The sequence below is a fragment of the Meleagris gallopavo genome, chromosome 2 (genome assembly GCF_905368555.1).
Source record: "Meleagris gallopavo chromosome 2, MGAL_WU_HG_1.1, whole genome shotgun sequence".
Lineage (NCBI taxonomy): Eukaryota > Metazoa > Chordata > Aves > Galliformes > Phasianidae > Meleagris > Meleagris gallopavo.
This window is the reverse complement of record NC_139405.1, coordinates 77,524,621-77,551,453: the sequence shown is the minus strand read 5'-3', so window position 1 is coordinate 77,551,453 and position 26,833 is coordinate 77,524,621. Positions and strand designations below refer to the sequence as shown.

At 39.2% G+C, this 26,833-nt stretch overlaps 1 protein-coding gene across 3 annotated transcripts in view; it reads right to left on the bottom strand.

Annotated features, from left to right (window-relative positions):
• The window catches only part of LOC104909904 (uncharacterized), a 50,100-nt gene extending 23,890 nt beyond the window's left edge, over positions 1–26,210 (bottom strand). The window contains exon 1 of one of the 3 annotated variants that reach the window (XR_014881503.1): positions 25,335–26,210. Coding sequence is in view for 2 of the 3 variants with exons in the window: in XM_085217733.1 (XP_085073859.1) it covers positions 25,335–25,567 (233 nt within the window). In the remaining variant the exon portion in view is untranslated. The remainder of the gene's footprint in view (positions 1–25,334) is intronic. The other 2 variants (XM_085217733.1, XM_085217735.1) reach the window with 2 other exon arrangements.
• Positions 26,211–26,833: the final 623 nt, after the last annotated feature.

Here is a 26,833-nt window from a genome sequence, read left to right as displayed (position 1 = left end):
GATGGCCCATTGATGCATTATGCAGTTCCTCCTTCTGAGAGTTTTCTCTTTCTTTAATTTGCCAAGATCGGAAGAATTATGTTCTAATTCCCTGACTTCATCCAATTCATTTTGAAACATAATGATTTTCAATTAAATCTCCCACTGGGAACCCATTCAGTGCCATCACACCAGCAAAGCCAGGTTGCTTTGATTAATTACTAACACTCTCCCTTCTTCAGAAATGGTCAGTAAGAGTTCAAATAGCTGGAAAGCTTTAGTAAAGTTACTTGGTAAATCAATGTTTTATGTCATTCCAAACCTGAAGCCTCAAAGAAATCTACAAAATTGAAGAAAGAAAGCAGAAGGTTACAGAAGACCAGGATTTAAAAATGAAAGTATGCAAGGTTTAGAGCTAATTCAATTCCCATGCTAATAAAGCCAGTTCACTCAGGTAATAGAATTCATCAGAGGATGAGTTTAGGAATCAAATTACACTTCCAGTGCTGGAGATGCAAAATAGCTGCCAGATTTGCAGTTCCTAGAATAAAGGAGCTGTACCTTAAATAGTCATAAGTTATTACAGAAGAAGAAACTCACACTCATGATAGAGATTAAACTCAGTGTTTTTCAGTCTCATGAGACTGGAGGTAGAACAGCACCTATTCTAATTCCAGATTTGGAAACAGAACTTCACACATGGACCAAAGTTTGCAAATTTTTTGTTTTTTTCCCAACTGAAATTCAGATTGATTATCATTTATCTACAGCATTATCAGTGTGAAAATCTTAGGATTAATGATTAATGAAAGGAAATAATCTTAAAACCACAATTCTCGTGAGAAAAAAAGAAGGTAATTGAGGGTAATTTTTCCCAAACTTTATCTCTCTCTTTTTTTTTTTTTTTTTTTGTATGCAATTTGCAACCAAACTGGTTATGACTTGGAATAATTCTTTTCATTTATCTTAAAATATAAACTAAGATATAAACATAAGCACTGATATGTTTATTCTTAATAATTCTTTAATTATTTAAATATATTCCCACCATGACCATTAGCTTAGGAAGACTGCAGTGCCTTAAGACTGATTCCTGCTCAGTAGATTACAGAAGCAACAGACATTTTACTGCTCAGAGATAGTAATCAAGATGTTAAGAATGTTAACTTGCTTCAATAAATATTGCTTTTATTACTACATCTATTGTACCTATTTTAAATTAATTCTTAACTTGGCCTATTTTCCAAACCATTTAACTTTAACAGAGTAGTCAAAGGCCTCTTGCCAGGAATTAGTTGAAATCTTCTTTCCAACCAGCGGTAGGCATGGAGAAGGGCAGAGTGAATTCTCACAGCCCTTGGAACATTATTTCTGTTCTTATCAGTTAAGGCAGTGAATATTTATTAAGATATGAATATATCTTTCAGTGTACAGTCCAAGAATGAGCCATATTTTATAAGTCTGACCTTCAGTAGCTTCTGAAGATGAACTGACACACCAAACGAACTTTTACCTCCAGCCATCTCACTGTTGACACATCTTTGTTAGCTGCCCTATCTCAAACATAAATCTTTTCTTTGACAGGATATGAGCAGAAATACAATCAGGAATAAAAAATAGCCATTAACTGGGAATCACTGGAAGATTCAAAAAAGAGAACAAGTACGTTTGAAGCGGCCCATTCACAGGCAGTTTTACTTTCCAGTTCAGTCTCTCTTACAGCACACTGGAGCTCAGACAAATGACTGTAATGCAGTTTACCTCAACTAAGCCAGTAATCAATGGCTACTTAAGCATACACATTTTACCAGCAGCAACACAAGTTAATTAAAATTCTTAGGGCTTCAGTGAAATCAGATAAACCCAAATGAAATTACATTCCATTTAACACAATTGTATGCATCACATTTTGCCATCACTAAACCCACGAGCATAAAACCATAGAATATTGACTCCTCAGAAGACAGCTGTAGAACCTTGCTGAAAGTTTGGGTCTTCAGAGACTTCAGACAAACCCAAGTCTCCTCCATCTATCCTGCAAACCCCATCAGCATTCTTTCTCTTCTTCCTAGATGCTCCACATCCATCTTTTAACCAACTGTCCACCCCCCATGCTCACCATTTATTCATCCCTATATACTAACTCACATCTTCCTGGCTTGTTGGGACTGAGAAACAGTGTATCATAGAATCACAGAATTATAGAATATTTTGAATTGGAAGGAACCTTCAAAGGTCACCTAGTTCCACCTCTCTACAATGAACCAGGACATATACAGCTAGATCAGGTTGCTCAGAGCCCTGTCCAGCCTGGTCTTGAATGTCTCCAGGAACAGGACATCTATCACATCTCTGGGCAATTTGTTCCGAGCAATGGCCCTTGATCATTAGGAGTAAACGGTAGAGATGCAAGGAATGCGAAGGTCTGTCTTAGCAGAGCATAACAAGACTCCTGGACAGCCATAGAGCACCTTTTGTTTGTGCAGCAGGCAGCAAGCAAATCTCTGACATTGCCTCCAAAATTCTTAGCAATGGGAGCAAGCACTCTGCACTGTCTCTGGGCTCCAGCAGATCACCCAGTCAGTTCAAATACAGGCTTGCACTAATTTATCTCCTGTTGAGGTGTAAAGTATACAAGTAATTACAATCAGACTTTGATAAAAAGTTTTGTGTATGTCCATTATTGTTATAGCGAACTGACCCAAAACTCTAGGCTCAGATACTCAGATACAGATACTCAGATACAGAAGAAATGAACTCTTCTTTGATGGCAGAGATGAAATTTGCAGTCTAATTTGGTAAATGCTTATTTAAATTTGTGCAGTTACGGAGATGTACCAAGTACAATAAAATTAAATACTTAAAAAAAAAAACAACTAATCCATTTGTTTTTCTTAAGTGTCCTTGCTATTTAGACATGATGGTATATTTCACTAAAAACAACCTTTTCAAAAAAGCTGTAATTATCTTGAAATACTTTTTCTAATGCATGATAAGGAGTGGATTATTTTGAAAATGGGATATTGGCTTCATTTATGTCACAGATCCAACTCACTATTAAACTATCTTTGGTTTTGCTTCCTGGATGCTTAATAAAAGAGAGCATTGCCCTCTTTAGAAGGACTTGATTTTATGATTTATCAGGAACCTTTAACTCCCACTGAGGTCAAAACTATCACACAAGATCAGACCCCAGAAATATCTTAAAGGGTAATGGAACAGTTCTGTGAAGGCCTTGCTGCAATAGTGGCTTGCAAAATGGGAAAACTTTCATCAAATTACATGTCTCTTTGATCAGCTTTTTCAGCTGCATTCTGCCATTCTATCTTTGGGGAGCTAGGTTCATCTCTATCATAGGAAAAGTACAGATGGATTTATTCTGCTGATTTTTTCTGCTAGCCTGAACAGCAAAGAAAGGTTTTCACCTTTCTTAGAAGCTACAGCAGAGCTGGTGGTGATTCTAATACAGCAAAATCACATGCAGATATGCCATCACAAAAGCCTGGTAGATCAGTGGTTGTGAACTACATAAGCATAAGGAGCAGAGGAGTGATAATGCAAACTGCCCAGATACTCCTTGTTCCATATTATTCATCACTTACACTGCTTTCAGAAGATGTAATTCTTCTGTTCTTCTCTGACAGACTGATAACCAGGCTTGGTTTTGTACAGCCTAGGAATGAGGTGGTAGTGTTGGATCACCAAACTGAGCTCCCACAGAGCTCATGAAAAGTGTTGAGCCATGATTTTTCATGTAGGAAAAGAACAAACAAAACCCACTGACATTAGTTCCAGCATTTGCTAATTTGATATCTCTGCTTTCTGCCATAACAAATCCAGGCCCTGTGGGTTTCTGCTGCACTTTCCTCATCCCAGTTACAGTTCTCATATACTGCCAGGCAACTATTCACAGCATCTTTATTGTTTCTGCTCCAAGGGCAAGTTGCAGTGGGGTCAATGTTGAACCTGTATCCTCATTCCCAATTTCAATACAGCAGATTGTTTCCAACAAGCTAGCTCAGCTTTATTAACAGAAATTTATTTTCATTAGTATCTTTCTAATTCTGATCTTCAAACTGGCAGCCAAGTAAACGACGAGTACTTATGGACTGTGGAATTGGTTACAAGCACTGTGTCACATCTCTTGTGTAGAAACATATATAAAAAGAACACAAATTACCTGGGATTAAATATCTGCCACTGAAAAAGCATCTCACACTGATAAAGGATAATGCTGTAATAGACACAGTCCCAGAAAGGTGAGGAAGGTGAACTTAATAGATGTGAGCTCAGCAGAGTGACATATTTTATGTCCACTGCTGAGGTGTAAGGACATTCCGAAGCACTCCTTCCTCCCACGCCTGCAGCTCTGTGCTGTGTCAGTGCTCATGCAACTAAGGGTGACATTTTTCTCCTGTATAATTCAGCTGTTATGTTTCAAATCCTACCATTTGAAAAGAAAGGGGAAAAACAACAACAACAACAACAAAAAGATATAAATGTCAAATAATTTGGGATAAAGAACTTAGAATGGAGATAGGAAACAAGCACCACAGAGGCTGCTCAAGCTATCTCATCACTGTGATCAGATCATTTTCAGGTCTGAGGATTCTCTCCTTTGCTGTGGAAAGGCTTGCACATGCCAACGCACATGAGAGAGGCAGAACCCTTCTGAAGGAAACTGAGCTAGTTCTGTACCTTGTGCTAATGTGACAGGCAGAGGGACCTGGGTTGCTTCACAGCAACGTATGATGAAAATACCATAACCCTTAAAGCTCAGAGGTTAGCCACAGGTTGTGCAGGGCTGTAAGAAAAATGTTACAGGGATCTATCGTGCTTTGCTTGCTTGATGGGAGGCCCTTTATCTGCACATGAAGGGTAAGTCTCACATAGCTCTCTCTCCAGATGCGAATGAAAGAAGACCAGTTGTGTCTAACTCTCTGCCTCTCACCTTTCTGTACTGCTCTGGAGATCAACATGGATGTCAGATGCTGCCATCCCATTTTAAACCTGTCTAAAAAGGTTCAAGCAACTGGAAATCAAGCACTCGTTCAAGGCGAGGCATTGCCATAACATCAACATCCTTTCTGCTTGCGAAGCCCCACACACCCATCTTGGTGGGGTTTTTAACTGTAGAAAAATCCCTCCTGTCTGAATGGGAAAATGTGAATAATAGCTCATGCAGGCATTGCACTTCCACATTCCCCTTCTCCATCACACAGTGACAGAAAACAACACAGGTGCCAGTTGTACAGAGCTATACAAGTCTTAAAGCATAAGCACCAAATAATGAGGCAGAAGTGCAGTCCTCTTAAATTTTCTTTTCAAGGACCTTTTTCTCAAATGTTTTATTATTAGTCAGAAGTTTGGTGATGCATATTATACTCATTACAACACCTGTCTTTTGACAGGTGTAGCTCCTAATTTGTCCTTCAAGACAAGAGGGGAAGGAAGCTGTAGCAGACGTATATATATATATTTACACACATATACAATTTAGGTAGCAGTCTAGAGAATGTAGTGTAATGGCTGGAGCTAGCCGTAGCTTGAGGAGGAGGAAGATAAGTGCCTCTCATTAGAGATGCCAGTCAAACAAACAGAAAAAGATAGGATACAGACCTAGGCACTAAGAGAATACAGTATATCAAAATAGCCTGCAGAAGTGATAGGCCAAGCTCACAACCATCTGATACTGACAGTTTATGAAAATATACCTGTCTGAAATACATTTATCTTTCTCCCTTTATTTTTCTACTCCTCCATTTTAGTCATCTACTTAAGCTTCCTTCAGACTTTATACCTAGACTTTTGTAGTAAAAGTTTTATGATTACCAATCTTTTGATTACCCTAGCACCTAACAAATAGGAACCCTTAAGAGCACTGTGATGTTCACCTCTCTATCAACAGCTTTTCCCCACTTGCTTATGGAGAAGTCAAGCTCTTTACCCGGTTTTCTGGACAAAAAAAAAAAAAAAAAAAAAAAAAAAAAAAAAAAAAAGCGTTAATTTTAACTCTTCAGGAGAAGAGGGGAAACAAGGACAGAGAATAGCAGTGTCTATTTAGTGGCTGAAATGTCTTGTCTTACCGTTATGTATACCTGGTTGTATATTACCAAATAGCTTTCACCTGCATCAATGGAGCACTGGATACTGCCTTAGCCATGGCTGGCATTTTAAAGTGGAATTGTCAAATATCAGGATTTCATACAAACACTTTTTTTTTTCCTTATTTTTATTCACAAAAATACCTAAGCTGACAGCCCTGCTGACTATAACATTTCACACTGGTTGTCATGGTTAGTGGTTTTACAGGTTTTACAGGTTTTCCAGGAAGAGGGGCTTAGTGTCCATGACTGTCAAACAGCTAAAAACAATAGGGTGCATGAACCTCAACATAGTCATCATAACCAGGCATAACAAGTTTATGGAAAGAGGCTGCAGTCAGAAATGTTATCTTTCACACTTTCTGTTAATATCTTCAGAATCAGAGAGGAGAGCTTCTTTTTATCATTTTTTTCCTGCTCGTAACTCTAATGAATGAAGAGAGGTTACATTAGAAATACCTTCTCTTTTTTTTCCCCATTATTTACCATTTTATAGTCTCATCATCCAAATTTATTTTATTTTACAGAGAAAAAAAAAAAAAAAAAGAGGGTTATCTTGGAAAAACAAAGAAAATAGCTTTTTTTTTTTTAAGGAGGTAGCAAAGCTTCAGAAGTTGAATGCAAAAAATAAATTCAAATTTGAAGTAGAAATGTAATCATACCACTTAAAATATACATCTCATCGTTTGGTTGAAACATTGCAAATATAAGCTGTAGTAAGTGTAACAGTTAGGCTGTTCTTTCACAAGAGTACTGCAGTATGCCCCAACATAAAAACTGAGACAGTCCGCAAAGCTTAACCACTTGATTTCCTAAGTAACTGCCTTTTCTTTTAAAGACTTCAATTTGTTGGACCAGAAGGAAGTGGTAAGCCATAGGGCGATTGAAACCCACGAGCTGTCACCACAGTGGGAGCTGATGTATGGCCAATACAAAAATCATACAGAGTAAAACAGAAAATGGGATAAACCGGGCAGATTGAGTACAATCTTGCTCTTATTTGCCTGAGAATCATGTGAAAGAGGTAATTTCATTGCATGTGAAAAGAAGAAAAATAATGCTTAGGTGTAGCTTTTCACACATCCAAGGGACTGTGCAGGCTGTGCACACGTAATTACCTCTTCATGTTCTTGGGTAATAATGTGATTACATCTCAACTGCCCAGATGGGGCAGTTATTTCTGGTGACCATGGATTGCAGGCATTTAGAGGGTAAAAAAGGCATCTGAAATGATACCCATACCATGCTCACTGGGGAACGTTGGTGCCTTCTCTTCCTACAGCAGTGCTTAATGCCACTTCTTATCCAACGAGTTACCACAGAGCACACAAGCAAATTCTTCTGTGTGCCTGCAGTGTACCAATATCCACTATAAATTTATTCTGTGAAAACAGCAATAAGCCCTCTGGAGTGGATGGCAAAGTCTACTTTTCTCTTTGTCTGATACAGTAAAAGAAAAATTCATTTGTAAGGAGGAGACTTGACAGGTTGGATATATTAGGTCATAAAGCTAATTCCTCTGCCTAGTAGCTCTAGAAATGACTGCACTTTTATGAACGCCTGTAACTATGAAAAAACAGTGAAAGATAATAAATGCTCTGTTAGTCCTGATCAGTGACAGAAACTTATAACAGGCATTTCCAGGGCATTTACAAGCACAGCTAACACTTCTGCTGTAGAAGTGATGGAAATTTGGCAAATGCTGTGTATGACATGGAAAAGCTGTGCAGTTTTTCCTGTGCTAAATAGTTGTCTTGAAATTATGTAAACTTTCTTCAGTTAATAAATATGGATGAGGACAGCAATTTTTTCATTTCTAGTGTGTCCAGGACTGTAGAACTGCCTCTGAACTGAATATCCATTTTTTCAAAGGTAGCCAGCAGTTTTCTGCTTTATTTAAAAAAAAAAAAAAACACCACATTTCTTTGAACTTCTGGCTTTACTCTTCACAATCTCTGTCTATGAAGCAAGATTAAAATGCATAGCACAGAGAAGCCAAACTGAAAAGCTTGATAATAATACCACTTTGTTATCAGGGGAGCTATCAATTTTATTTTTTTGCTGACAGCAAAAGACCCTCAAACAAGCCCGGGGCATTTGTATCAATATATCTCTTTCTGTCATAACCAAGAATGATGTTTCTCCCCTTGGCCAGGTCCAACCTGAGAACATCCTGAGGCTTCACCATCTGTTTCATCAGCCTTGCAGCACTGAATAAAACCCAGATGCCCGAAGAAGTTACTGTTCCAGCCACTTCTTTTTCCCCAGGCACAGGGATCTACCTTAGAAAGCAGCTCCTGCACTAGTGCTAAATTGGCATGTTAAGACAAACCAAGATCATCAGACTGAAAATTATCACAGCAAAGGATTTTCCCATTTCCAATGACATCTCTGGTATGGAAATGGTGCTTAATGCTTAATGTGCAGTACTGTAATGCATGCCAGCAGCTTCTTTATAATTAACAGGCTTCTCTCATTTACACATGCTCTTTGCTCAGTCAGTGTTTCATGTCCATCCCATGAAAATTTTATATTCTGCACAATGACTGTTTAAAATTAAAGAGGAAGGTAAAGGAGAAAGTGGAGAGGTAAAAGGAAAAAGGGGAAGAAGAGAAGAAAAATAATTCATTTTGGATCTACAGCCTGGTAACAGCAACCCCATAGACACTGCATCTTCAAACACACACTACATCCTAAAGCAAACAACTTTTACACAGCCCCTGTATAATTTCATGCACTCTAATCTGTTAAGAAACGTAACTATGTCTTCAAATCAGAGGAGTCCCACAAAATTTTAAAGCCAATTTCTACTTAATGTTCATCTGAGCCAGTGCCTTTGATCCAAGGACTAGGGTTTGATCCATGGCTCTGATTTATTCAGCAACATAGGCACTGTATAATATCTACCTTGATTTTCTGGATGCCATGAAGTCCCATTTGGAGGCTGCCCTTTATAAAATCTCCAGTCCTTCAGATTAAAGCTTGTTAAACATGAAGACACTCACGTACACATACTGCTAAGATATCATTTTACAGCACAGAAGATCATCTACTCTAGCACATGGCATTGGCACTCAGGCTATGTTTATTCCCTCTTGTTTTGATGCCACCTGGCACTAGTGAGGTCTATTATCATCCAAAAAAGGTTGCCCACATCCAAATGACATGTTGGGCATGGTGCCTGGCCCATGCTAATTCTCAAAGCACGTTCAAGAATTGTTTGGAAGAGGCCTGGGCAGACTGCCCAGGCAAAAACCATTCCAGGGACAGCTCGAGCAATTTAACAGTGTAGGCAATGAAACTAGTGCTTGGGCCTGTCTTCTGGCACTGGTTAATTTCTAGTACAAGCAGAGCCTGCAATTGGAAGAAAGGCTGTTCCTTTCATGAAGCATATTTATCTGTCAAAGTGACACAAAGTATTTCATGTATTTCTTCACACTAAGAACGTCTTCAGAGAAGTAAAAGCTTCTGGAAGTCAAATCACAAACAATTTACTATATTCCAGGAACAATGCGCACAATGTGCTAATGAATCAACAAAGGAAAGATCTATAATACTGTTCACTAATAGTTGAAATGCATTCTTATATGAGTGTGTAAAATCTCTCATTGTATATCCAGTACACAGTGGGCAAAGTTCTAGAGGGTCTCAGACAAGCCCAGGTATGAGGGGTGTGCGGAGGATCAGGCATGCACCAAACACACCATGGAAAGCAATCTGAGTAATCTAAAACCAAATAGCTTTCAGGATGCTGGGCCAACCCATCCATGGTGGTGAGCACAGTTTTCACTCCCTGGTTTTCTCTTATTTTTAATGAGATCACTTACAAAGAGAAAAAAAACAGCAAACAAACTAAATATGGATGTTTGAAGGCTCCTGTTGCAAACTCTACACTCTGTGGCCATTTTAAGCAAAGTAAAGAGAGCAAAAAAAAATCATTTTCTCCCATTTATTCAAGCTTAAATGCTAAGAAATTAGAATAAGAATTTCTATAAACAAAAACTGTTTTTTCAGATTCCCACAGGCATCACAACACAAGATGCATTTTAAACTCTATTTCTTTCAATTCTCTTAAAAAAAAAAAAAAACCTGTGCAAGGAAACTGTTAGGTGCATTTCTTCTGTATAGCCACAGGCTATTGTTCCAGTGCTTCACCATCTTCACTGTAAAAGACATTTTTCTTATATCCAACTTTAATCTACCCTCACTTATCTTGAAACCATTTCCCCTTGTCCAATCCGAGTCTGTCCCCTTCTTTCTTATCTTCAAAAATGAAAATCATGAAAGTCCTTCATCATCTATCCTTTCTTGTCTTATTTTCAGGTATTTGTTTTAATGCATATTGTATTACATTAATATATTAATATGTATATAAATATTATACATATTAATGTATAATATGTATATATTATAATATATACTATTATATGCATAAGTGAAAGTCAGCAAAGAAGCTAGTCCAATATTGAAGAAAAATACAGAAAAATTGTATTTTATACTTCAGTTTTGCACTAAGTTAAATTATAGAATAAAAAGTTTTTAATTATAAGAACATTCTGTGTCACTGAAGTTTCTGTAAGGAAAAACACACAAAATCCAATATATTCTTTTTAATTGATAAGCTTAGTAACACAGAAGAATTTCAATGAATATTATGTTACAACCCCATATCTGTATGCAAGTAGGCAGCAGTAAATAGTACTGAATGAAAATCTACAGGTCACAGAATACTACATCAGTACAGGCATTTGTCAACAGCTTAAATGAATTGACTTTCTAAGGTTCCATTCATCTGCAAGTCTTAATGGGTATATGTTCCTCTGCCCCTAAAGCGGAAGTGGTCTTAGCAGATCATAAAAGAAAAGGCATTTTTTCCTGTAATTGAAAACAATGTATGTAGACCCATGGATTTAATTTAAAGGACCTAACAAAACAAATATTCAGTAGAGAAAGCTTCAGCTGAAAACTGTCTACTTGACAATGCTGTAAACAATAAAAAAGAAAAATAGAAAGAAAAAAACCAGACAGCAAGTTAGACTCTAAACAATTTAGCAGCCATGCATCTGCCCAGACTGACTTGGAAATTTGCAAAGTAGCACAGCAAGTACGCCTGGTATGGGTCAGCCCACTGTTACGTTGCACATCACGTGTGTGCATCGCATGAAATGCATCACGGGTCAGTCGTCTGAGCCCATGACTGCAAATGCTGCTTTCTAGTAAAACCGCAGGCAGAAATGCTGTTATAATTATGCCAGCTTTAAAAGAACTTTTTTTTTTATAGTTCTTTTAGATTTATGTTTTGCTGTCTTTGAAGAACTGTGCATCTATTAAGGCAGCTTCTGTGTTTGGGCTGTTGCAGCGTTCTTTCTGAATTTGCATAAATCACAAGCCATGGTTGCCTGGCGTTCGAGTTCACTTTTTCTCATAAGTAGCCCTCATCAATCCCATCAAAAGAAGGCCCGTTCTTACTTCCACCACATCTCTGCAAATGATTCCTCCTTTTGATACATGAACTCTTCTGATTTTCACAGAATTCTCATTAACATGTATGTCTTTGTACCATTTGCCTTCCTGCAAGCATCTACTTTTTGAGACTGCCAGAAACAGTCCTCACACTTTCCTTTCTTCAGATCTCTCCTCTTAGTGTTGCAATCTTTTATTATAAAAATATAATTTAAAAAAAAGACAAAACCACCAAGCTGTACACAACCCTAGGTGTTTGCACTGATTGACAGTGTAACAACATTACCTGTCTTTACCATCTTTTTGGCAATTTCTTGCTTACAGTTAGTTCCCTTTAGTTCTCTGCCCCCTACCTCTTTAGTGAGAGCTCAGATTTATGCACAAATCTGTTCGACAGCCTGTGAAACTTAAACAGTAAACACTTCCGGCTATGAACTATTTGCTTCTCTCACATTTGTCTACATTTGTTTTTGTAGAGTGCTAGGCAAGTCTAAGTTTGAAATACTAAGTACAAGGGCCGATGCCATTAACTCCTTAGACTCCAAAGTTACATGCAAGTTTAATGTTCAAGCTTCATATTTTCTACATTGTCTGGATTCATATATCTCAATATAGGCATAATAACGTTTTAAATGTCTGAGGGAAATATGGCATATTGTAGGCATAAATGCTTACTGTTTAAGCTACTTGAGAGATGCCAAAAAAGAGCAATGTTTTGAACTGTTTTCAGATTCATTGCTGTGGATACACAGCGTCCAAGCTCACATTCTCCACACGCCCAGAACTTTCACTGAATGCTTGTGTTGCTGCATGGACACGAGGAGAGTCTGCAGAGAAAACTGCTATAGGAAAGCTAACTTGGGAACTGAATTTGTCCCTAGCAAAATCACAGACGTTTTGTTGAATATTCATAGTAATTCCTTAATTGTTCACCACACATAAAAAATATTTACGCTACCAATACTATAATAATGCTTGGCAATTTAAAAGTAAAAATATGTCACAACAGCAGAAAATCTACAGTTGCATATGTTATATGCATTATTAATCCCTCATCCTGTGAGTTAATGTGAGGCACAGTACTCATTTAGGAAGAGCTCTCAGTAGAAGCCTCTGAAGTCTGCAGCATGCCAGGATTTCCCAGCCAAACCTGGCTTTGTAGAAGCACTGGCATCTCTTGATCTCATTAGCTGTGGGCTGAGACACCTTTCTCTGCACTGCATGCCAGAACTTTCCATCGCTCCAGTATTTCTCTTCTCCTTGGATCTACTTTGCACAAAGCTTTACCCACTCATCACTGACAAAATTATGTATCAACTGCTCCTTTCTTTCCCTGTTCCTCTCTCCCAAGCCCCTTATTCATTTGCACATCATCTCTTTCTCCTTTCATTGTTACTCTTTTTCACTTATAAATAGACGACTTTCTATATCTAACCTTTGGTTTGCACAGTTTTCTCCACCCTATGGCTCAGGGGAGAACATTTTGGTCTTTCTGGTTTTGCAGTTCTCCCAAGAATGTAATTTCCTTGGGGAAAGGAAAAAGAAACAGGAAAAGAAAAGAAACAAAATCTTCCCCTTTCATATCAAAATTCATTCACCCACTTCTAAGTTTAGTTTCCCTTAGCAAAAGCTATCCTGTAATTAAAACATTGGCAGATGAGAATATTACAGAGCTTTCCGGGTCAAGTGAACATTATTGTTTAACATGATAATCTTGTGTCTGACAGTCTAGTAAACTGACTGGTTGAAAAACACATAGTACCTTCCAGACTGAAGCTCACAGGGAGTACTTTACACCCTTTCACAGGTAGTACTTGCAACTCAACCAGAACAACTGATAGATTACAATAGACCCATGTTGATGAGGACCGATGCTGATTTCTACCAGCAGATTATTTAATTTTCACGGCACAGAGCTATCCTCCAATAGTGGTTCTGTACACTTTCTTGGAAATTCTTCATTCACACTTACACTGAATGTCAAGCAACAGCATCTTTGCAGAACCAAGACATCAGAACTTCCTAACTACACTTACTACACAAACCTCTCAGTTTTCCTAATCTGGGAAAAAGGGTTCATAGTGTTATATAGTATGTTCAATATAACCAGTCCCAGCATCAGCAGACATAATGATACATGCATTTTTCTTGTAGTTCCACTTGTGTGAGACATCTTATGACCAATCTTATCCCAGCCCTTACTCACTTCCATTTTATGAGCACAGCCTTAAAGCCCCAACTCCAGCCTTAAATACAGCACCAGCAAAACTGAGGGAGCCATGAACAGCACTAAGACTTGGGGAAAAATAGCACCTTTTAGACAGGCTTTATGCCATCTCAAATGCAAAAAGGAACTATCCTCGGATGTAGAAAAAATCCACATTTTTTGCCTATGATATATATCTCTGACAGAACTAAAGAGGCTTTTTTGCTTTTTTTTGCTTTTTTTCACATACAATACGCAAGGGAATAAGCTATGTTTAGTTTTCAGCTACCTATCCTAGAGATTTTATGATTCTAAGATTCTATTTTAGCCTGACAATTGAAATCAAACAACTGATCTTTCTGCCAAATAGAATGAAGAGAACAACTTCATGGACATGAACTAACTTCACAGAGCCCAAGCAGCTATTAACAGGTTTATCAGCACATGCAAACTCCTTATTTTTCATCTTTCTTACAATGCATTGTCTGTTTTAGCTGGGTGCCTCATCTCCCACCTCTAAGTTTTCTCTTTCTTCAGCATGAGTTTGGCTCTCTCATCCTTGGGCTGAACATTGAGTCTTAGAGGTGGTGGGAGAAGTAGTTCATATATCTTCATATACGGCTTCTGGATATAGGAGTGTAGGGGTGTGCATTCCTCTAGCAGAGGGAGGGCAATTGTAAGACACTGGCTGCTTTTTGTTTGGATTTGTGCCAATCAATTTTGTGCTTTGCTTTCTGTGCAGGTGAAACATTTTTAGCTAATCAGAGTCATGACTGACAGTCACCCAGTATTGCATGAGTTTGTCTGATGCACAGAGCAGAACTTCAGTGGGAGCTCCCAAAAAGTAAGCTAGCTCTTTTCCCTAAGAGAGCTTCTCCCTTGCTCCTTCTCAGGAAGCATGCTCTCCCATTCACTCCTGTATGTATGCATAGCCTGCCCTGAGAGCCATCAATCTTCTACAAATTCTTGTCACAGGGATAAAGGACTGGCCTCCTAGATTCAAAAAGCAATAACACACTGCTCGGATTTTGAAATCCAGCATCTTCTGTATGTTCTTTTTCTCCCAAAGATAAGTTAATTATCAGACTCCAAAAAAATACTATGCATAAATAGCATATCAGAAGAGGATATTAATGCTCAGCCAACATGCACAGAAATCATGCACAGTGAATGCACCAACTGGTATGCTCCCACTTCACATAAACTTGCTGCTGCTTGTCATTATAGGATTATTTTCAGTGAAGGTATCCAAGGTCAGTTTGCACAGAAAAGATGTATTACACATTCTTGCACAATTACTCCTTGAACCACAGCTAACTCTAAGGAAAGTTGAGCTAAATACTGGCTAACACCTCCAGGTCCTCTTCCTCTGCGTGCCATGAATGGCTGCAGCCAGTGAGAAGGGACTGGCTCAACAAAACTTTTTACCTGTTTTCCAGGGAGCTGCATGCACACTGTGAAATCACGTCAGTCTACAACCCAGCATAAAATGAGGGCAGCTCCTGGGTAGTTGCCTGTGAAGACTACAGAGGAGCCAATCAGTTTGCTGGGTATGCAAGGAAAATTTCAGGTGGAGCCAGTGAGAATAAGAGAATGTACCTGGAGATGCAGGGTGATCAGGCTGTATTGTTCTGGGCGCATTCAGTGACTCAAAGTATACACTCAAATGCAGTTTTATCACCAAACAGAAGAAACAAACCTCTGTGCTTTTTTTATATTAATATAAATTGTAGTCTCTTTCAGCACAGCAGCACCTCAGCACAGTAATGGTATTCTGTAAGTTCAGGCTTACTTGCCTGCAGTTCGTCTTCCCTATATTTTCTCCATATTAGCCTTCTGGTATTGACTCCAGTCTCTCCCCACACACAAGTACTATACAACTCAGTTATTCACAAAATAGCATGACAGCTGTTTTTCCTCACAAAATAGCATGATATAGCTGTTTTTCCTCACACATGGTGTTAATGGTAAGTCTTTGGGGGGAGGAGGAAAGGGGAGCAGTGAATTATGCAAGCTAAGAACAGCAGCTTTGAATCAGAAAATCAATTCCATGCATCGTAGGGCAACATGAGAGAGATTTTTGTGTAGCACCTTGGTCTGTCACCCACTTATTAGCTCAGGAAAACTCAGATCAAAAGCAAACAGCAGAAGCAAAGCAAAGAAGAAACTTCTGGAAACTGCAAAAACTAACTCTGCAGAGGCTCTAGAAACAGTTAACATAGTCTTGCCTGCAAGCTTGAAGATCCTTACTCCCTCTAAAGAGACAAATAATATAAAAAAAAAGAGAACATGAAGACTCTATAGTGTCATATGAGGTAAGTATGATCTGGAGTATTCTTGATTAAAAGGTAAGTACTGTTAAAGGCTTGTGGTCTGCATGGATGTACCACAGTTTTCTTAAACTGTAGAGTTTGTAATTATGAGTTTAAACTCTTGAGCAAAGAATTCAGATTTATCCGAATGCTGAAAAGCACTGTAGAAACCATTATAGCTTTTCACTTGCTGTACACTGGATTCTGAAATGTAGTCAATTCAAGACCAGGCTGGATGAGGCCCTAGGCAGCCTAGGACAGTGCATTTGAACCAGGTGGTTCTTTGAGGTCCCTTCCAACCCAAGCCATTCTACAGGATTATTTGCACAGGTGAGTGGATTCCAGGCATTCCTTTTCCTAGCTCTGAAGTGCAGAAAGAAGGCTATTGGGGAGTGATCAGTGCTTGGTGTGACAGTGCTCAAAGACAAAATATGAGCTATTCTGCAAAACTGTCTATGTAGACAACTGAACTATGCAAAATTAACATATTGCACTCCCATAAGATTTAAAATTACTGTAAATTGCATATGTTTCACTGTAAAGTATTTCAGATGATTCTTTTTTTTTTTTTTTTTTTTTTTTTTTTAAGGCTTCCTAAAGCTAGAACTGCTTCCTAGAGAGGAACAACAGAAGAACCACTGCACAAAGCAATTAAGATAAGACAGGACATTTCCTGTCAAAGATAGCAAAGCTGTTGCAGTTGGGAGCAGACATACAAGATCTTTCTGTAGCTAGTTTCTGTACTTTATCACAAAGAGATTTCCTTTGGTTTCACTACTTTCTTTTTTAAGTTTGGGCTCCTTTGTTTGCATGTCTGATGTAAATTCAGAGATTCCTACGTGTCTCTACACATACGATTCTATTCTTTATAGTCCTTTTTCACAGTGTTAGTTTTTAAAGCTTTTTAAAGGATTACAGGCTCAGCTGAATCCATCAGATGATATCTCATAGGTACAGACAAAGAAAAGAGAGCAGAACTTCCTATCTGAAGTACAATTCTTCTCCATGCAAACTGTACCATCTCAGTTTCAGCAACATCCAGTTCTATTAAAAAAATCCCATTCATTTTCAGGCACAGTTATTCTTTTTGTTGCAAACAAATAGAGAAAAATGTATTAGTACCTGTTTCACGTTGTCTCTGTTCTGACAACAGATCATTAAACAGCCCACTAGACTGGATGAGTGCCTTACTGTGGTTGATAGAATATTTGCTTTCTTCTCTGTCAGTTTCTACTTTGAAATGTATTTTTCTCAATAACAGTTTATACATGAGTTTTGTGTACTCATGTATGGGTCTGTCCTCTTGTTTTTCATTTTTGCTTTTCACTTGTCTGTATTGCAACAAAATTTGGCAGATGCCCTGTCCTTGGAGACACTCAAGGCCAGGCTGGACAGGGCTCTGGGCAACCTGTTCCAGCTGTAGGTGTCCCTGTTCATTGCAGAGGACTAGACTAGATCATCTGTAAAGGTCCATTCCAGCTCAAATAATTCTCTAATTTTACAAAATTTCCTCACAGCAGTTTTTGGAAAAGAGCAGGGAAAAAATTTCATGATCTAATTCAAAGCATTTCTGGGGCATGAAGTGCTGCATGCCCAGGAGAGGCCACACTTGAAGGAAAGAGGGAAGATGTATTCCTCCCAGACCTAACCAGGTTGCCACAGACAACCTGAAGATGGCCCAGGAATGGATGTAAGCAGGAGCAAAAATCCCACAGCCAGCCACAGGTCTCTCAGAAAATCAGCTGGAGTCCTTCTGGGTGAGTCTCCATCCCAGATAGAACAGCAGTCACAATACAAACCATTAAAATGCATCACCTGAGGACCTACAGTCTGAATCCAGTTTGCAGGATGATTCACTCAGACCTTTTTGCCTTTTCTTCATGTCTCAACATTTCTTAGCAGGTCTTCTTCCATGAAGGAATTCAGTCCTTGCCTTGCTGGGAGGAAATGGCAAATGGTGCATGACTCAACACATGAAATGAAGAAGGATCCAAAACTTGGATCCAGTCTGCTGGTTCTTGGACCCAAATATGTGGACAGCTCCATTTTCACACAGCAGTCTCCCCAGCTGCATGTTCACCTTCCCCAGGAGGTGACAAAAATGAAGATGAATAATATGAATTCCAAAATGATTCACAATTAAGTGTTTCATTCATTCTGAAAAAAGAAGTTTTCAGAGCTTCTCTTCTCATGGCAAGAGGGAGAAGAGGTATTTCAATTTTCTCTTCCAATTCAGGGAGGAATTAAGCACTGGAACATTTCCCCAGAAACAGAATGTGTGGGATTTTTATTTTCAACTCTGTTTCTCTATTTGCAAGTGAGAAAGAAGGTAAGAATGGGGCAGAAGGCAAAGATGGTGATGGAAACTGGAAAATAACTGAAAAGGATGGGGTTAGCACGGGGCATCCAGTCTGATCTATGGAAATTGACATGAACTCTTAGAGAGTAAAATGTTACAGATGTGTAAAACACATGCAATTACAGAAGAAGAAAAGACCTTATCCTAGATTTTTCCCTTTTTTTCCTATCAGCATCAAAAAATGTGAGTTTTTCCCCTTGTCAGAGGCCTGAACTCCTGTTGTGAGGAGCGTTCTGCAGAGCAGTTCTGAAAATGTTCCTTTTTTGTCACTGGCCCCATTACGTAATATTTTGCAGCCCTGCCCAATAAAGATTTATTCATCTCATATGTTCCTGGTTGTGACCTTATGTTCAGCGGTTGTTGGACCGCTTTGAGCTCCACGGCTCTCGTCTTGGCCTTCCCAATCCGGGAAGCACTGTGCCTGGGAAGACCAGCCTGGGAGCTGGGCTGGGCAGTAAATCCAGCCTCAAAGGCCCAACCTTCCTAAATAAAACACTCAGCCTCATATGTTTTGTTACTGCACTAATACTGCCCTTAGGAAAACCATGAATAAGCATCCAATATATTTCCAATATGTCACTGAGCTGACGCATGTTTTGCTTAGGGTCAGTTTGAATATTGCTTAACTTCCTTTTGAATCCCCTTTCCCAGTGTTTAGGATGAACGTCTCCGAGTTAACTTTCGTACTGCAAATAGGAGCCCACCATGAGGGCTTGCATGACTGAAGTCAGTGCTGCGTTCACCTCACCAGCCCCCTGGAAATAAGTCCAGACTTATTTCACACATCAGTTTTCCACAGTTAAATCCTATCCTTCCATAAGCAGCTGTGTAATTCAGAAAAGCAAGTACAAAGTTTTCTTTCAGACTATTACCCTCCTTTGCTACCGCTTGCTGGACAGAAGTTGATGGTTTCTAGAACAGACCAAGAAAAAGTGAGAATCCCCACTCCCAAAACACACTTCTCCGACTGCTTTCAGTATTCACTCCCTTACTTCTACTCCTCGGACTCAGTAATACACTTCCCCTCCGATGAAGCTTCATGTTACTGTGCTGAGAAATAATAGCAGTGTCACATTCTCTGCTCAAAGGAACTCTGAATGACAGAGGAGGGGAACCTGTAAATAGTGGGGAAAAAAGTTAAAAAAAAATCACAGCTGCTAAGGTAATGTTTCAGAGCTATGCACCTTCTGATAGTTATATAATGATGATTAGGAGAAGTCTGACCTTAATTACAGCTAAATTCTCCCACTCATCCTTTGAAAGAGAAGCTCAAATTCTGCCAGAATAACAGTTCTTTGCTACTCCTGTAGTTACTTATGTCTAATTTATCACTATCTATCAAGCTTTGTTCATGCGCTTAGTCAACAAAATGATCTGGGTTTTAACCAGGAAAGGTGAGATATTTAGTTGATAAAAAATAATGAAGGATATTTTTGAGGCATTCTGGTGAACTCAGCTCTGGAACATTTTATCTTGTATATGTTAAGAAAGCATTTGATGGGATCTACTCATCTTCATTAATCAGCTTGATCACAGTGTTATTTCTTCATATATTTCCATATATATCATCCACATTGAGAACTAAGATATCAGTTACTAACACAGTGGTTTTGATGGTGATAATAAGTAAGTTGTTTTGTTTTGTTTTGTTTTTATCAGAACTTTGTTTGTTCTGAACTTTTCAAGGGATCTTTTTCTTGCTCTCGGCTTAAATAACAGAAAGTTGTGGCAGATGTGCTGCTGGTAGGTGAAAAATACTTTTCATTGCTTTGAGGATAGCATGTGAAAATAGAATCACTGTGTGTTTCTTCAAAAAGGGAAAGTTCACTATAACACTGATCTTCTCCTTTAGTTTTTCCCAGTGAGAGAGAAATCAGCTTTTTCTGACCTAGAAGCCTCAGGCCTCCTTTTGAAAAACTGCAGAAAAATAGTTTTTAACAGGATTGCATTTCCCTGTTCCAGACAAATGTGAATTCCTTTCTCTTTGCATGGATTTCTCTAAACAGGGAAATCCAGTTCCCTTTGGATTCTTCCCCTCTGAGTAAAAGATGAGACTGAGTCATCCATTTGTTTGTCTTTGATGATGAATATTACTCTCCACTTCCAAACAATGTCGGCAACTAAAACAGGGCATCTGCGGCTCAGATCAGTTATGCTTACACCCTTCCAAAACATTACATAGAAAGTATGCCTATGCCTAACTTTAAACAATTGAATAACTCCACTGGCCTTAGCTTGAATATTTCTAACATGAACATTTTCTGGATTAAGATTATCACACTTCTTAAAGCTGTGCCCCATTTGCAATAGTAATTTGGCACTCACTAGTGCAGCTCTGCCACTTCTGCCAGCGAAACAAGCTTAATAATTTGTTACTTTGGACATTCTCTTCTGGGAGCACTGTGGCACTACTGATCTAAATCAACCATCCAGGTTTCAGGTGCTACTTGCATGCAGGTGGGTGTCTTTGGCCGAGCCATGTGTTACAATCCCTCTGCAGAGAGCACTGCTATACTTCTTCCCTGTCAGACTTGCCTTTGGCAGCTGATTTGTTCGTCTGCGAGTGCAAAAGGCACCATTTGATAGAAACTGAAAGCAAAGGCCACACTGCAGCAAGCGACAACCTAGCCTGGAATCCTATGTCTTCTTTATTCAGTGCTAAATGTATTGTCTGGTCTGAAGCAGTGATATAAGCACAATGCTGCAACTCCTATTCACCTGTCCAAACTAAAGGCAAACAATTCTGCAGCAGCCTGCAAAAATCTGCATGCAGAAAATATGAATATTCATGTACTGCAGTTACGGTTATCGAGTTCTCCTTGCCATCTTTTGTTCTGCTGTGCAGTGATATAGGAGTTCTTTTGAGCCAGGCTTCTCTTACAATAGGCAGGATGAAATTGTTTCCTTGGTTAGACAGCTCACCCTTGAGGTATGCTCAAAAATATCCTTTTTTTGCACATCTATACTGCAGTTTCCAATTAGAGAGGCAATATAAGCAGCAAGAAGCAGCAGGGGAGATAATAAGATGTTCTTTCTCTTCAGACAGAAAATCCTACGCTGACAAAAAAAGAGTTAGGATTTGGCAACTCATAAAGTTTCTTCGCTTTTATTATGCATTCATGTGAGAATTCACATATATGTGCACTTTTCCTGGAGGGCTGGAACTGCTGCCCTCAGAACTTGAACTATTCAGAGAGCTGGAAACATTTGTCTGGTTCTCTGCAGTAACACTTTTATGGGGAAAAGCTCTTTTTTCCCAAGAATATTCTCATTTGGAAATGCAAGGCAGCCTCCTCTCCATCTGATAGTGGTTTTCCATTAAATTCTGTCTGGGCAAAATAACTAAGCAAATCCCACTGCTATTTCTACTTGTTGCTGAATGTTTATTTTTTGAAGTCATTGCTAATGCAATGTGAGATGAGATAAAAAATATTTTTATAATAGGGAACAACGTAAATGTAAGAAATTATTTCCAAGGGGCAGCAAAGTCTGTGGTAATCTGACAGCAATGAGGCATCACCAAGAAATGCACAACTCAGGTTAGACAATCTAGAAAAGCTCCATCTCAGCTGGGATCCTGAACAAAGATTTGGGGCAAACCTTTGGGAAAGTCCCCAGAAATATTCCCTTCCACATGGCTTTTTTTTTTTTTTTTTTTTTTGAGAATACAGCTGACTTGATTATTTTCAGGTGTGATATTATTCTATCACATGTGCTTATGTTTGTTATTGATTGCAACACTTCAATAAAATAGTGTTGTTTACCTGTCTACCTTGAGAGGCTGGGCATTATCTGGTTCAGTCCATAATGAAGGCTGAAGCAGGCTGCGCTCTTCGTGCCACCTCTGAGTTTTTCTTTCATTCTTGGCTTTGTAGCCTCAAAATAACTTCAGTCAAAATAACTGAGCCTTGCCAGGTTTCAGGTCAAAAGTATGTCAAAGTACAGTTTTACATGATTTCCACTCAACAATAAATCCCTCCCTGCATCTGATACTCAGCCTAAGCTCACTTGAAAAGCATTGGGTTCTTCAGTGAATATTTCTCCCAACTGCGCTGAAGAAAGTTGAAATATCGTGGTCCTCTCAGAGGGCTTTATCCAAATCCCTGCTAATTTGAGTACCAGGAGCAGTGGATCAAGGAAAAGATTTGTTGATCTGCAGAATCAGATTCTGAAACAGTACACACAGGATGGGCCAGACAGAAAATAAAACAAGATAGTGATTTCTTTTTTCACTTAGTTATTGAGGGCAAAGTTCCTGGCAGACCTCTCATGAATCACATTTCTTCTTTTACATTCATTACTACAATGGACACCATTTTAGAGTCACAGCAACAAACACTGTATTGAGACTGTTTAAAATAGTAATTCTGCACTCTCAAAGTGCAAAGCCAATCCCAAAAGAGAGTTGACACTGCTAGGTGCTATCTGCTCATCTGCAACTGTGCATTTTGGCAGTATCTAGACAGATAGCAGTGTATAGCTTACCTCATCATTATATATATGCAATTCTCAAAACTGAAGCTACCGATTCTGCCCTAGCTATGAGGGATACAAGCAAGGGTATTTCTGAACTGTCTTGATTTACTCACAACAGATACCTTAGAGTCTCAGCACCACAGCTCAGCTGCCACCTACCTTCAGATACGTCCAAAGCCCCTTCTTTTACATCACGTTTCATGAAGAGAGGAAGAAATTAGATTATTTCTTTTCATTTTCCCTTCATTTCCTTACCTTTTTCCTTCATATTTATTATTCAAAGGCTGTGAAAAATAGCTCAATACTAGCAGCTATGATTTTCCCTCTATTTGATAAGATACCCATACAACACTGTTTTTATATATCATGCACAACAGATTTAAAAATCTGAAGAAATTGAAAACATTGCAAAACAGAAAACAAACTTTGCAATAGTCCATGTAAAATAACACCTCATGCTGCAAGCTCTTTTGAAACCGATCTGTGTGCTTAATCACTGGAGACAAGAACGTCCTTCAAGGAAGAGGAAATTCAAAGTTTCCTATCACCCATTGTGTCCTACAGGAAGAAGGACACACCTGATGGCAACCAGGGAATTTCTGGGTAGGCACGTGTTCTGTTCAGCTGCAAAGGACAATTTCCTGATCCTTACAGGCTTAACAAACAAGAAAGCCTGTTACACCGGTTGAGAATGAGGTCCTGTGGGTCAATTCTGCAAAACCACAAACATGCCACCAAGCAGAAAGTGTTATTAACTTCCATTAGGACTGGGCTATCCTGGCAGGTTTTGTTACTCAATTTTTCCAAAAGTATGTTAGAAATGGGCAGACTCTGAGAAATACCATCCAACTCCTTTTTTCTCTCTTTTTCTTTTTCTTTAATAGTTAGTCAGTTTGGTATCCTGGAGAGTGAAAAAAAAAAAAAAGTTCCATGAAGAAATCACTTTGAAGCTGAATTTTTCACTGCTGAAGTACTTGGGACACTCATTTTTTTCCAGCCTTTCTCTAACTCTTGTTATCACTGCTGCTGACTCATCTCCTGATGCTGAAGGAAAAACAGTTTTATGGGAACATGAAGAGGTCACCACTGAATTATCTTTGGCTGTTATAAATGGCTCTGCAAAACATTCTCCACACTGCTATGAGACAGATTTTCATAATTTCTAGGTCAAAGCTCATGCTACAGGGCAAGAGGATGCTCGGAGTAATGGAGAAGAGTGCAGGCTTACTTCTTGGGTGCAAAGACCATCTCTCACACAGCTGCAGCTGATTCCACAGCAGTCTCATTCAGCTTTCCCCAGGGAGAAAAAAATGTCTCTCTAACATCCCCTATAAATGCTTATGAGGTGCCATAAATCAGGACTGATTCCTCAAAAAGCTTCTGGAGAATATAAAAGCTCTACTCTTTCATTTCCCTACCTCTGAGATTTACACTGGGGTTCTTGGCGGTAGTCGTTTTTTGTAAAGAAACAAATAAAACATCGAAATATTTTTTCCTCCTTCATAAAATCCTTTGTGCTTTTCACACACCAATGTTCACCGGTATATCTGAGAGCAAGTAAAGCAACCCAAACAAATCACAATTTCAATAAATTTCGCCTTCATTTGATGACAGCAAATCTTTCATGTGGAGGATAGGAAATGAACAGTTTTAGGAGAAGGTATTTGTAAATACCTCTTAAAAAAAAAAAAAAAGGCACCTTAGATACTAATGCTGTCTACAAGTACTTCACTCTACATATTTATAATGGCATTGTGTGCAAATACATCCCAGTAATCAATCAGGTTTTTGCCTGTTCCATTTTCAGAGGCAGAACATTGCGTGATGAGAATTTAAGGAGCCTACGCAGCTGAACGTAGCACTGACCAATGACAAATCTTTAAGAGTTTCTGCTTTACTTGAGAATTCTCAAGATTATTAAAATGTGCATCTGTGTTAAGATGGAAGAGATAGGTCAGCAAAAGACATAAAACTGAAAAATCACTTCTGGCTTTTAGGAACTACTCCCAAATATTTTTCTCACTAAAATCTACACCGTACAAGCCACAAGGCATGTGTGAGCTAACAGACTGCTTAGTTATTGTTTTTCCAGTGAAAGTCAGGAGCATCTCATTGCCTGCTTGTTAAAATGAGTCTTAAATTATTTCCAGGCAAAATGACAGTCTCAGTAAAACAATGTATGCTTGCTCCTGTCCTGAAATAAGTTTTCCTTGCAGTTCTCTCACACATCAGGCAAGATACCTGTCTTGCTCCGATTTATAGGAGGGAGATGAGGTTCTTTTAATATTATGTACCCGGCGTAAGATTAAGAAACAACGGTTCAAATGTTGGTCCGACCAGTTTATTATAATCCTAATCAGGGAGACGGGGAAGGGAAGGAGGGCGATAGAAAAGAGAGGAAAGAAGCAAGAATTGCATAAAGCGGGGATAGTCACCACCAGGATCCAGCAGCGGTCCCGTTGCACGACGTTTCGATGGTCCGAGGTAGATGCAGGAGGGGGGGAGAGAGAAGCAGCGTGGCCGGCCTTGGGCAGCAAGCGGGTGGCAGAAGGAAGTCGCGGAGCCGATCCAGGAGGAGGCAGCAGGACTCAGGCAGCAGGCCCAGGGGAGTCCGCCAGCACGCAGGAATTCCGTGGTGAGGGATCTGATGGCAGACACCTACCCTCATGGTTTTCGGTTCCTCCTTTTATCCTCCTTTTTCTCCTGCCTAGGTGACATCCCTGGGAGCTTGAGCAAGAGTCATGTGAGTATCCCCGGAGATGGCCATCATCCTGAGATAAGTCCACACAAAAGACCGCTTCACAGCTATTTAGCTGCAGCTTATCTTCCTCTCCTTGTCCCTGGCCTTGTCCATCAAAGTTCTCCAGACAAAGGATTTCACAACCTTTGCCCAGGTCTTGCCTGACTTGTTCATCTGTGTCCTTCAGACAAAGGATCTCACAACCTTTGCCCAGGACTTGCCTGGACTTGTATAAGTCCATCTGTGTCCCCAGCAAGCTTTGAGACACTGATGTTAGCAGAATAATATCTTACAATACCCAATAACCAGACTGAGAAATGCGTTCACTGTACTGTTGCACCAAAAGGGCGCGGCGCCAACGTGAGGACAAAGGCCACGGTTGCTGCACATTGTACATGAGATCATCTTGTGGCAAATGTACCAATTTCACATCACCCATACATTAATACCTTCAAGCAAGTCAGGCTGAGGCAGGCTGCTCATGTTTGTTCTCCTCATGAACACCAGGCTTACAAGTTTCAGGCAGGAGATGGTTGCTAACCACTTACCATTACCACAAAGAAGGTTGTCACAGACAGAGAAGCAGCCAAGTTTGGTTGCTAATAGAGCGGTGATAAAATACAGCTGATATCCAATAATCCCTATGTCAACAGCAGATTTCACAGTTGAATAAACACACTTTTAAGTACTGCAGTTTGATTTGATTTGCTTTGTAAGCACGTATCTTCTTTATCCCTCCACATGGAAATGGCTTTCATAGGAAATTTAAGATAAACAGAAGAGAAAGTTCAGTATAGACATGTGGTGTTCATCAAGGAGAACTTTCAAACCAGCAGTTTTCCTTCACAGAATTGGGAAACATCGCCATTATTATATTATCTACTCATTTGGATCACTCCAGCACCCATAGCTGAAAGCCAGCAACTCCCTTGCCTGACAGTTAGACCAACAAAACTTTTAGGACTTGAGTTTCCAGAGAATGATAAAATCAAGGGACAAAATAGTCAAATGATGAGTGCTTGCTTATTTGTATTACCAGGCCTGAGTCATGAGCTTGTTACTTATTGCTATTAATGTGAAAAATCATCTTAGCAATCACAGTCAAAAAGTTTCCTTGTAATGACAGTAAGAGTTGTTGTTGGCCACTCATTGCACAGAAGCATAGTTTACACTCACCCTCTTCCATGAGCTGGG